The following is a 13,026-nucleotide window of genomic DNA, read 5'->3' as shown; positions in this document are numbered from 1 at the left end:
AGCAGTATCATTTATTTTGCTTGAAGTCTTTACTGTGTCAGTATCTTTGCCAAGGCAAGTGTATCTAGAACAGTAACTTTTTAATTCCAACAAACAGGAGTAAGATGGTAAAACAGCCAGTAGTCCAACCACAAAAAGCATTCATTCTGTTTGACAAAAACATGTTTTGTCTTGGATAAAACATTTATTTGGCTAATATTAGGTAAATATCCAGTTTAATATTTAGCCAAATATCAACTGTCACCTAGAGTATGTCTTACCTATGTAGGTTTGGACAGTTTAACATTGTCTTCCTGAGAAAAAGCAAGCCAGTACCTGTTCCACTGATTTAAGTGGGCCATGTTTAAAGATCGGTCAAGGGAACTGAAGGACTCTTGTTGCTATCACTGACTTTTTTAATGAGCTCTCTCATAGGGAAAAATAAAGTTTCCTTTCTACATTGTTCTTTGAAGGAAAGAAGATCTTATATGACATTGTTGCATTTGCCAAAGAAAGTGTCAATTCTCATGTTTTCACACTGGGACCTCAGAATTTTCCTGACAAAGAAAAGGAACCATGGCTTGTGGATTTCTTTGCACCGGTAAATATTTACTATCTGTATTTCCCTTCTTCTGAAATCTGTTATGTAACTATGTAACAAAATACTAGCAGTAACTTGAAAGTGTCCTTCAGCATCATGAGATGGTATTGTAATTCCTCATTCCTTGGCAGCACTAGTTCCTAGGCTGTGTGGGTTTTGTATTTAGTGGAGTCCGTTGTCAAAGCAGCATATTATTCATCTCAAACAGCATGCATTCTCCTGAGAGCCAACTGCGGGGAAAGCAATTGCACTTACTTGCATTTTGTTTTCCAGTGGTGTCCTCCTTGTCGAGCTTTGTTACCAGAGCTGAGAAAAGCATCGAAACATCTTTATGGTCAGCTTAAATTTGGAACACTAGACTGTACTGTCCATGAAGGGCTTTGCAACATGGTAAGCTGCAGGAACCAAAAAACCCCCCCATATATATATGTATATATAAAAATAAATATAAATATAAAAAATCCTTTCAAAGAATATTATTTTCTTCTAGTTGGGGATGGGGGCATGGGGGCAGCAATGCTTGTTCTTTAATATTACTTTCTTAAAGGGTAGTAAACCAGACAGGACACTTGTATCATAATTTTTTCAAAGTAGTAAACTATGTAACCACGACAGAAAATATATTAATGCAAAATACAGGTCACGTTTTGCTCTGATTTCATGGTGTCATTGGAAGAGTCTGGAAGTGTCAGAATTTAAGAATTCCTGGGGTTTTTTAAGAGAAAAAAAGAATTAAAGCAGACCCAGAAAGTTTTTTCTAGTGAGCATATAGATACATACATGCATTCTTTTTGTTCTTCACATAGGAGGATAAAAAACAGTAAAATACTTAAAAATACAAGTTTTATATTGATACAACACTTTTTGAGGTTGTCTGCAAAACCACTTCTAATTCAGTTCACCCTAACTGACTTTGCTTTTTGTTTTGTAGTTCTTAAGAAGCGCAGGATCAATTTCAAAGTAAAAGAAAGTTTATTACTTATCAGTTTACACTTATTTAAAGATATAGTAATGGAATGACAAATTTAAAAAAAAAAAAAATCTTGCCCAATTTTCCATGTTTAAGTTTCCTTAACTTTCGCTTCAATGAATTTATCATGGTAGAAATTATTGACATCATTTTTCCCGAATTCCAGAAAATACTACATTTTGACAGCTTTTCTGCAACTGCACATTTTATTGTTCACAAGAGCTTTTTATGTTAGAATGTTTGTATTTATCTTCAAAATGTGAATGTCTTAAAACACATGAAAAATGAGCAAAACAGAACAAGCTTTTAAAAGTTTTAGTTAGATGTGTTTACACACTGAGAATTTGAATCATGGAAGCATCTGTGTTCAACAGTAAACAATACAGTTATTCATACAGTACAAGTGTTTTCACCTGAATACTGGGAATAGCTTTAACCTTAATGCTTAGAAGGCCTGTGGATTAATTCCTGTATTTGTGGAGCATGGCAAAAGAACTACTGTCTCGTTTTTAAATTCCGAACAAACTATGCCATCTCTGAATGCAATTGGCATCTTTTCTGTACTGATTTGTAATGGTTTCGAGCTCCCATCAGCATGTAAGTCTGAGCAGTTGTACTGTACAAACTGGATAGATTAGCAGCTGTGAGCCACCAATACCGACGGCAGTTAAGGGAAAGTATAAGAAACCTAGTAATCGCTTGCAATTTCTTATTGTCTGTTTTGTTAGCATAATATTCGAGCTTATCCAACAACAGTTGTGTTCAATCAGTCTGATGTTCATGAATATGAAGGACATCACTCTGCTGAGCAGATCTTGGAGTTTATAGAGGTACGTAAATTATAATCCTTGTTGCAGTCATGCTCTGCATGCACCTCATCCACAAACATGTTCTTCAGTTGGAAGATTCTAAGATTTTTTTTTTTTTTAATTAATTAGACTAGTAAGATAAAGAGTGAAAAAACCTTGGGCAAGAAAAGTGATCCAGCAACTGTCAGTCAGCGACTTGACACCTAATGGATTAATTTCCCTACTCTGTCAAGTAATTTCTTTGAGATCGTTAGCAAATAACTTAAGATCCCTTCCAATCTGCAAAGTAATAGTAATGATTTCTATCTCACAGAGAGGATAAAGGAATTAAAAGTATGAAGTGCTGTAATATTAAGGTGAAAATGCCTCATGTGCACACCTTGACATAGGTGGAGGTTCACGTTTTTGTCAATTAGCTTGCTGCTCTCCACACTTCTCAGCTGTTTCTTGAACTTTCATAACTCACAGAACTGCAAATCATTGGTACTCATCATTGCTGCTGCCAGAGTTCTGGCGCTCATCTTTCCTACAGCATTCAGTTTCTCTCACTGCTAGATCCACAGGCTATTTTCCACTCTTTGAAGAGACTGTTCATTCTTGCCAGGCAGCCCAGAAAAAGCAGGTTTAAGAGCACACATGCAGGAACAGGTGGAGATCAGGCTTTTTCAGTTGATATTCAGAGGCCGTTAGTGCACCATATGTGTTCTTCTGCATCCCAGCCTAAGTAGTGTGGCTGAGTATCATAATGCCTGTTCTGGCCAGGTAAGATGATTTTCTTGCCCTTTGCCTCCCTTTATGGAGAAGCAGCAGAAAACCTCCCTTTTGCAGCCTGGCTGTATTTTTTTTTTTTTATAGCTCTTCTCGGCAAATTAGGCAATACGATTGTTAGGTTCAAGGGATGACTTTTGATGCTTCCATGCCTTTCGGTGGTGTGGAGTCTTCCCTACCACAGCAGCAAGCAAATTTCACTAGAAGTGGGACATTCTCAGAGTTTGGTGCAGTCTGTTTTATGTGACGGCGCTAGATATGGGATAACTTACTGTTGCAAAGTATATGTCTATAAACTGTCTTTACTTTAGGATCTTAGGAATCCATCGGTGGTCTCCCTAACACCAGAGACATTTCTTGAATTAGTTCAGAGAAGAAAACGAGAGGAAATCTGGATGGTTGACTTCTACGCTCCCTGGTGTGGACCTTGTCAGGCTTTAATGCCGGAATGGAAAAAAATGGCCAGGGTAAATGACTTTCAAATGTTTTTTCTGCTTTTGTGTCCATGGAATTCCATGGAATTACTGAGATGGTTCAACTGCTGTCATAGAGATTTGTCAACTGAGAAAGTCTAGTGATTAATATTGCGGGCAAAACAGGGAATTCCTACCTGACAGTTTTATATTGTTTCAAATACAAAGTTGTGTGGGTTTTTTTTTTTTTTAAAAGGTTCAGTACATTGATACTGTAATCCAGTTTTTCCTGTCGATACAAGTGTTTTCCAAGATCTAAGAAACTTTAGAATAACTAACTTTCCTTGATGCTTAGTGCTTTATATAGACAACAGCTCTGCATTGTTTAAAACAAAATATGAAAAAAATATTTATCCATAAATCAGATAAGAATTGGTTGAAATAATTTGCCACTTTATTCTCAGTATTCAGTATTTATTCTCAGCACCTAGACCTTGGTGAAACCTCTGACTTGAATTTAAGATTAAAGGGGTTCAATCTTATTGAACCAAATCTTCATTATTTCCTATATTAGGAAGATTTTTTTCTGAGATCTTGTTTTCTTCACTGAAAGTAAATAAATGTTAAATACCATACACTTTAAGGCTGATTGTCAGTTAGCTGAATTACACATACTTCAATATGGAATTGTTGGGACTGGGGAGGCTGTTTTTGTTTTGCAAGGTCATTCTCTCATTTGCAAAGGTAATATTACTTTACTGACAACCATCTGGGTTTTCCTGGACATGTTTCCAGGAATTTGAACTAGAAACTTTGGGCACAAAAATAGGGCTTTGAAACAAGTCCATGACTTTCAGACATTTAGAACTCACCCGGACTAGGAGTTCTAGCCAGGATTCTATATTCTGGTCAAACATCTGTGAAGTATTATTAGCTCTATAATACACATTCAGTAATCATCAGCTTCCCTGCCTGTGCCAGGTGGTTTGGGCCTTTGCAACAAATACAGTGTGTTCAAGACACAGGCCAGCTGTGCAGCTGATAGCACATCTGCGCTGTACCACAATCTGTCATTATTACTGAGCCTATGACATGAAACATGGTAATATGGCAGTCCTTATACTAAATAACCACACTCATATGTACCTCTGAGGCAAGGTAGGTGCCTCATGAGCCATGTGCATGCAGCTTATACTAAAATACATGTGCACGATGGGAACGTACCTGGGTGGCTGGCTCCCATGAGATACCAGTGACCCATTTACAGGAAAGAAGAAAGCCTTGTGATAATCTTGGTTTGTTTTGTTGGGTTTTTTCCCCCCGACTAAGTGATTAAGCCTTAAATTCTGAAGTATTACTGAAATTGTACTATTATTGATTAGCATATTTGATTGGAGGTTTTCTTCTTTTTTCAGATGTTAAATGGATTAATCAGTGTAGGCAGTGTGGATTGTCAAAAATATTATTCTTTCTGTCACCAAGAAAGTGTTCGGGGATATCCTGAAATAAGACTCTTTCCTCAAAAATCAAACACAGCTCATCACTATTAGTAAGTAGTTTACTTCAGTTTGGGAAATGTTAGATGATGTGGAACAAGATGCATCTACCTCTTCTGTTGTGTAGAAAATGTTCATTACAGCTATTAAAATAGGCTGTTACGATATTACTGTCCTAGATGTTATTGACTTTGTTACTTCAAACTAGTGTCATTTTATTTTGCCATTTCATTTCAGTAATTTGAACTGAGACTGCCTCAGGAATCTTAATTTTTATTTCTTGTTCTTTCTCAATGCCCATTTTTCTAACTTTAATTGCCTGTTAAAGTAGATTATTTAAATCATATAATATAAAAATACTACTAGGCCTAATTGATTGTAGCTTTATCTTTAGAGAACAGTGATGTAGCCATCTGATCATCCTCCCTGCCAACAGTCTGTTAGCACCATTGCAAAAATTTTTCATTGTATATCTAGTCATCCCATTCATTGTATCATTAGTGTGGAAACATTAATCATTAACAAAACAAATCTATGGGAAATGAATTCTGGCCAAAACCAGCCTGTCCTCTCCATTTCACAGTACTGTTTGAAGATCCAGGGATTTCAGGAAGCACATGTATATTTAAAGATAGATAACCGTCTGAAATAGCAGATGTGTTGCTTCATTATTTTACAAATTGGAAAGTTCTATTAAATGCTGGCAGATAATAAATTGTAATGCCTCTTCATCATAGTGCGTAACAGCAGACTTCAGTAGCTTTCATCATTGGACTGCTTGTTCTTATTCGGTTCTTCTCGATAAAGTTTCTCTTAAAAGCAGAATTATTTTTTTCATGTTGAAAACAACCAAGTTAGTGCATATGACTGTTAAGTGCCAAATTCCTAATCATGAGTCAGCTATTTCCTGCAAAAATACGGAAATTTCTCTCGTAAAATAAAGATCACCAAAAACTATCAAGTCAGATTTTAACAAGGTAACTCTACTGAAAGATACTTTGTTATAAAGTTGTAAATTAGTGGATATGAATCCTGAATTAATCTTTTTTCTAACCTCTCACTGGAATTTCAAAACTAAGCAATGCCCTGAAAGTGCAAATAATAAATCCTTGTCCAAGTAACCACTTTGCCTGGCTTTTCTACTGTCAAATTGAGGGAAATGTATACAATTAATAATTGTTTTATGGTAATGAATGAACATCAATTAGAAAATATCTTAAGATATTTCAATTTAATTCTCATGTTTCTTAGAGCCTGCAATTTTATCTGGAGTTATTACCAAAGATCCTTCATTCAAAATAGTTCTAGCTATCAAAGCTTATGTGCTCCAAACCAAGTTTCTTACTCTTTTGACATAGAATTTTCTTCTCTTTCTTCTTGTCATCTTCTACTCCTTAATTCTGTATGTTTGAATTGCATTAACAAGACTTACTTATTCAGATTTGAAAGCAAGGTAGAAATATATCGTAAAACATATGCATTTAAGTTCGTTATTTCGTCATCTTCACTCTACAGAGTGGTTTTGGTTGTTTGGGGTTTTTTTTCCCAACATAATTCCAACTACTGTGCAACTGAATTTTTGTTTTCCTTTTAATCTTTTTATAGTAGCTACAATGGATGGCACAGAGATTCATATTCACTGAGAGGCTGGGCATTGGGGTAAGTTACTGCATTAAACTTCGTTCACAAGTCGCTTGTATAGTATGCTTGCTAGGAGAAATCAATACTTAAATGCTATGTAAATCAAGAATTAGAAACAGGTGTAAGTATTGCTTAATTTAAGATGTTAAGGTTTCCACATCTTTTAACTGAAGCTTTTAAAATGTGGAGAAATAGCATACCCTTTACTGTCCACCCATTTTCTGAAGACAATATTATTATTTTGTCTACCACTTTTAAAAAGTGATTCTCGTATAATACGATGTGTAAAGTAGGGATTTCCAGACTACTAATACTCTTAATTTCAGAAACTTTCTTGTGCCTAAATGGAATTTGGATATGTTTAAAGTTTTGAATGGATTATGACTGTTGTTCTTCCTTTCCACAGATATTTACCACAAGTGTCTGTAGACCTGACTCCTCAGAGTTTCACAGAAAAAGTTCTGAATGGAAAAGATCACTGGATCATTGATTTTTACGCTCCTTGGTGTGGACCTTGCCAAAATTTTGCTCCTGAATTTGAGATCCTTGCAAGGGTAGGTTTTTAACTGTATTAGCGGATTGTTGTACTTGTAATGGTTAAAATATAATTCATCAGCACTTCATTTCTTAGCAGTCATCCAAAAAATCGCATACCCCCAATGATCCTCCTTCTCATTGAAAGTCCACACTTTTAGGTCCCACTTGCCAGCGGGTATTGTCTCTTGCACAGACACACACACAGACCCTCTTTTGAGACAGATTTCAGCTTATGATGGGGTCACCTTTAGAACTGTGATGTGATGTGATGTGCTGTGCCCTGAATTCAAGTAGAAGTGCTCCGCTGAACACGTAGTGACTTCTGATACAAGGTTAACAGTCTGAGAAGCAAGCAACTACTCTGAGATATTTAAGAGATTTGAGCAACATTTTTCATTTACTTTTAGCTGCACTAATGTGTTTCTAATAAACATTTCTTTTTAGACCGTTAAAGGAAAAGTAAAAGCTGGAAAAGTAGACTGTCAGACGTATGCTCAGACCTGTCAAACTGCTGACATCAGAGCCTACCCTACCGTTAAGTTTTACCCCTACCAAGGAACAAAGGTAAAGTATCTCCTTTGTGTACGCTGGTGAGCAGGTACTGTTAGTAGATGTATTTCATTTACATTAAGACCTAAGAGACAATTTCTCTGACGTATTAAAGTGCATTATTTAGATATTCAGGAGATAGAATAATAATCAATTTCAGTAATATTTAAAGCAGCAGGACAATGATACAGTAATAATGTGTTACTGAAAAATAATTAATTGTAAATTAATAGAACAGTAACTAAATTGTGGGCTTAACCAGAACTAGAGTTTAATTTTGTAGGGGTCTCACGTGACAAAATGTTTTTCAACTTTTACCAACTCCACCACCAGCTACCAAAAGCAGGCAAAGTCTCTCTCTAAATGAAATATGGACAACTCCATTTTGGCTAAGGAGAAATATTCTTTCAATGTAATCATAGCATTTCATTATAATTTTGACTTAAATAATATATTTTAAGATAGAAAATTGATTAAAAATGTATTTAGTTGTGGTCTGTCTCAAACCTTATCAAACCATTTCCATTATTAATGTGACTCTCTGTTGAGATAAACATTTCCTACTAACAGATTAGTAGTAATAAATTAAAAAAATGAAAAGTATCCAGATAGTTCTAGGAAATTGCCTTTATTCTTGTAAAACTATTAAATTTCAAGAATATTGTAGTCATCTTTTTAAATGTATTAATGCTGAAGGGAAAGTATTCAATGCTTCTGATAGTTAAGCCAATACTTTTAACTGTACTGTACTTTTTTTTTTTTAACCTCATTTCTTATGGGAAGTTCTAGAAATCCTTCCTCACACAATCCCATCAAATTCAGTGATTCTGTGGTAAAAAGTAATGGCTTTTCAGGTCTCAAAAGTAGCGACCCACACTGACAGATTTCATGAACGTAGATTATGAAGTGGCAGACTTTGTAATGGCTATCTACATTAAATACTTAGCTGAATAAATGTGAGAAAATCATAAGTACTTCAGGTTTCTTTAAGGATCAAGACAAAATTTGTGTAGTTCAAAATTTGTGTAGTTTTGAAAACTAGCAGCTAAGAGTAGTTCTTACTATAAAGAAAATTAGCATTGTTTAAATGGAGACAAAAATACCTCTATGAATCATAAATCAACTTACCAGAGCCATTGTCCTCCTCCCTCTATTCGTCTTGAATTTTATCTGAAAGTAAGCAGATTTTCTATTCAGTGTAGAGCATGGGTAATATGTTACACAATTTTTTATTTCTTTTTTTTTTTTATTTTCAAGAAAAGTGTTCTTGGTGAATATATAGACAGCAGAGATGCAAAAGGTATTGCTGACCTTTTGAATGAAAAATTAGAAGCAATTCAAAATAAAGGAAAAAGAAAAAAATCGAGAAATAAGGTAAGAATACTTATTGTGGGGCCTTTTGCAAAAGACTTACGTTACTGTAAAGAATAGCCCTTTAAAACGATGTTAGTATTTACTCTTTGTCCGTGAAGTATTAAATGCCCTATCTTCAAATAGTAGCAGGTATGTTTTACTTCCAGTCTTGTTTTGGTTACTATTATTTATTCAAACTCAGTTCTCCATGTCCACAGATGTAGCAGAAAATACTGCAGTTGCAACATCAGTTATGGCCAGGCTTATGGCAGAATTTATAGATACCTATGGGACAGCTGTGTTAAAGATAGATGGTTGAGATGCACTGTATCCTTAAGTGTAATCCTTAGACTAGATTTAGCAAGCAGGCACCAAATTACAGAGGCTGATTAGTGCAAGATTGGGATTGACGCCTTAACTCAGAAGACATTAATACACAGCTGTTAAGAAGTACCCTGAATTCTATTTAAGTAACATTTGTCCAGTTGAAAAATGAGTACCACAGAGAAATTTAAAATTACAGGAAAAAAACCCAATACTCTTGATTTTTATTTGTACTTTCAGAATAACTTAATTGTTTAATTTCTTGTCACTAGGATGAACTCTAAGTGGTACTGGAGGTAGATGCAATTCAAAATATTCTGAAGCTGTGAATGTAGAAGACACCATGAGGAAAATATAAGGCAGATTACATTCATGACAGGACAAAAGAGGTGAAAACTAGTTTGAGTTCACGGGCATATGTGACTGTATGAATTCTGTTTAACCTGTGGGGAGATGAAAGCATTTTGGTTTCGGTGGAGGCATTCAATGTTTCTGCAAATGAATTCTGCATGTCCCTCTTCTGATATACCAACTACCTTCTTCCTAGTCAAACATTGGAGTTGACCAGAAACGTGGACTGTATCGCTTTTGCCTACCCATTTACTAGTTCCTTGTATTTTTCTGTCTCTTTTCAAACACTTTTTGAATGTGGCACTCAGCCTATGGCTGAATATGCACTCAAACCACTCTGCAATGCAGAAACACAATGAGGGATTGTCTATTTGAAAGACAAACAGTTTTACCTGATGATTATTCTGCTTTGGGATTGCATTATTGTCTAGTCAATTGCTAAGAAATAAAATCAAGAACTGGTAGCAGGATATGTTTATTGGATTACATTGCTCCTGCCCTTGAGTGGATTACTGTATTGTGGCACTGGTGGTGGTGCCTGGATGAACAGAACTTTGAAGAGCTTCTTTGGTTGTTGGGGTTTTTTTTATTTTCTTTTTTAAGTAATCAAAAAAATAAATCAAGGACTTCTAACGCAGTGTTTCATTGACTTTCAAAATTTAAGTTATGCCATAGAAGCATCTGCTTAAGTTATTAGGTCATAACTTTATTATTGTCTTTTTAAATACGAATGTATTCTGTGGACATATTTAACCTCTTTTGGTATTACCACTTTTCCTTTCTCTGCAGGCATGTTCGGGGGGGGTTGGTTTGTTTGGTTTTTTATATAATCCTTAGGCAAGCAGGATAGCAAGTGCCTTTTTTAATTTAATAATGAACACTGTACATTGCAATGTCTCCTCATACATCTTAATAGAATTCCTACTCTTTAGAGTAATATTTTTCATAGCTTTTCAAATAGACAAGAAAAATTACAGAAGACAACAAAACATCTGCTGCATTTAGGAGTTCAACATTGAAATGTTTCATGTTTTCAATAAAGTGCTGCTGAGAACTTGTCAGATGGACTTTTCTCCCTGCTCTCCATGTATTTAGATTTGGCATGACTAGTCACCGTAGTGCAAGTATTATACATTTGTAAATACATTGTTATCTACAAGTAATTTATTTCATGAAGATGGCAGCAAGAAATAAAAGGAGGAGATTCTAGTAACTTTGAGACATTCAAATGCTTCTTCCCTATGTTCAGGGTTGCCTCTATTGCTTTGTGCTTTTGCAGTGTATTAATCTGAGAAAGCGAATGTATTGCATCTATTTTTTTAATAAAGTAGACTTTCTCACATCCAAATGAAACTTCAAACTCAACCACAGTCAAAAATGAAAATTTTGGTATTTTGTAACTTCAATGCAAATTCTGTTTTGGTCAGTTTTTGCATGCATGTTTAACTGTAACTTCAGTTCCCACCTCCTACCTTCTTCCTGGAGAATGAGGTCATGGTTACATACTCTAGGATCCTGCTGTTAAAAATCTAAGCAAAAATAACTTAATATAGGCATTTGTACAGTTTCATCTTTATTCCTGTTAATGTACAGTTTCTCTCTTATTTCTGCTAACGGGAACAGACTAGTAGAACAAAAAAAAAAAGTGCTTCACAGCAGCCTCTTCAGTGTGATGATGGTAACATAAGAACTTTCTGGCTTTTACTATGGCTCTATTCATACTTCAGCTTTTTCTAAAAAGTTACTTTATCACTTCCTTCTGGTTTAGTCATTTGAAGCAGATAGCTAACTACTGTGAAAAGACAACACTGCTATCCTCATCAAAGTACCCTCTACCCTGACTTATTTTGTCCAGGCTACTGGTTTTGAAACTCATTTAGGCTGTGGGGAAGAGGATTTAGTTTAAACTTCAATAAAATTAATTTTTAAGATTTAATTCTGTATCATGATACTCTTTGCAAAATTTCTAAGCTCTAGAGACCAAATGCATGTATATGGGGGGAAAAACGATCTTCAGACCAGAAAGAGAGAGTGAGCTGTAGATGATGTCGTTTCTAAGAAGTTTTTCCAAGTTTTCATGGTTTTTTGCCAGCTGCCCTTTCTGACAGTTTTCAATAAGCAGCGTGGGGGGGAAACGCAGTGAGTAATAAAACCTTGCCTTTATTCCTAGCCAAATAAATAAATAAAACCTTTTATACATAGTTGTATCTCCAACCTTCTCCAAGGACAAATTCACATTAAGTATATGATCCATTTTTTCCTAATCAAGGGTTTAAACTGGTTATTCAAGACACTTCTGGAGCAGCGCTGTTTTTAAATAAGAACATCTTGAAGTAGCCAGGTCCCTCAGTTGCCTCCTGTAGAATCATGGACATGTCAGCATTGCGTCATTCTTCAGAAATAAAATTATCAAGAAACCCCACCACCAAACCACAAAAACCACCCAGAATAATCAAAAATCTTCTCAAAATGCAAGGAAGAATTGTATTGGTCAACAAGTATTTCGGAATATACTCCCCCACCCCCAATGCCAAAATGCCAGACATAGTTCAAAACAAATTGTAGTCATATTTTAGTAACTGTTTTGATACTTAAAGTTCATTTCATATTTTAAAAGAAAAACCTTCACATTCACACACCCAAGCAATAAACCAAGTGGAAGATGAATCCGAAACAGTACGTGAATGAATGCTGCGATTTTAAATAATGTTCCACCATTCCTTAATCCCCCTCTCTCCTCCTGAGAGTAAATTTCAATTTTACTCTCATCGTATGATCAAGATTGTTCCACTTCTCCCTGTAGCTACCTCTCGATAGTATTTATTATCCCTTATTCTTCACTCCTTTCCTAGCTCCACTCTCTAGTGTGACTGTTCGACTGGGTGGACAAGTGTGATGACCTGTAGGTTTTGACTGAATGCCACAAAACGTCTCAATCAAGTCAAAGGAGGGCACGAGCACTCTCCAGGGCCTCTGTTGCTTAGGACTTGCCAGGGTATTAAGTAAACATTCGCAGCCTTGCCAAATTTCTCAAATTACAAGCAGCAGACCGTGAGGCTGGCCTTGTACCTTTTCCTTCTCATGTAACTACACACGCACAAAGAAAGAGCAACACATAATAAAACACAAAATACGTATATGCTGTACAATAGGTAGCATAGTACATATGGAGGCCTAATGGCTTTTAAATTTATCATCTCTGGCATCCTATTTTGCTTTAATTAAAAGAAGGACT

General features: G+C 35.5%; 1 protein-coding gene across 1 annotated transcript in view; it reads left to right on the top strand.

The window, feature by feature from the left end:
• Positions 1-10,854, top strand: part of DNAJC10 (DnaJ (Hsp40) homolog, subfamily C, member 10) — a 25,044-nt gene extending 14,190 nt beyond the window's left edge. The window contains exons 14-23 of the mRNA XM_009332239.1: positions 453-580; positions 854-970; positions 2,279-2,380; positions 3,439-3,594; positions 4,956-5,089; positions 6,642-6,695; positions 7,084-7,231; positions 7,659-7,778; positions 9,021-9,137; positions 9,713-10,854. Coding sequence (XP_009330514.1) covers positions 453-580; positions 854-970; positions 2,279-2,380; positions 3,439-3,594; positions 4,956-5,089; positions 6,642-6,695; positions 7,084-7,231; positions 7,659-7,778; positions 9,021-9,137; positions 9,713-9,724 — 1,088 coding nt within the window. The 3' untranslated portion in view covers positions 9,725-10,854. The remainder of the gene's footprint in view (positions 1-452; positions 581-853; positions 971-2,278; positions 2,381-3,438; positions 3,595-4,955; positions 5,090-6,641; positions 6,696-7,083; positions 7,232-7,658; positions 7,779-9,020; positions 9,138-9,712) is intronic.
• The last annotated feature ends 2,172 nt before the right edge of the window (positions 10,855-13,026 follow it).

Source organism: Pygoscelis adeliae, unplaced genomic scaffold (genome assembly GCF_000699105.1).
Source record: "Pygoscelis adeliae isolate BGI_AS28 unplaced genomic scaffold, ASM69910v1 Scaffold160, whole genome shotgun sequence".
Taxonomy (NCBI): Eukaryota; Metazoa; Chordata; class Aves; order Sphenisciformes; family Spheniscidae; genus Pygoscelis; species Pygoscelis adeliae.
The sequence above is the reverse complement of the archived record's forward strand: the minus strand, read 5'-3'. Positions and strand labels throughout refer to the sequence as shown.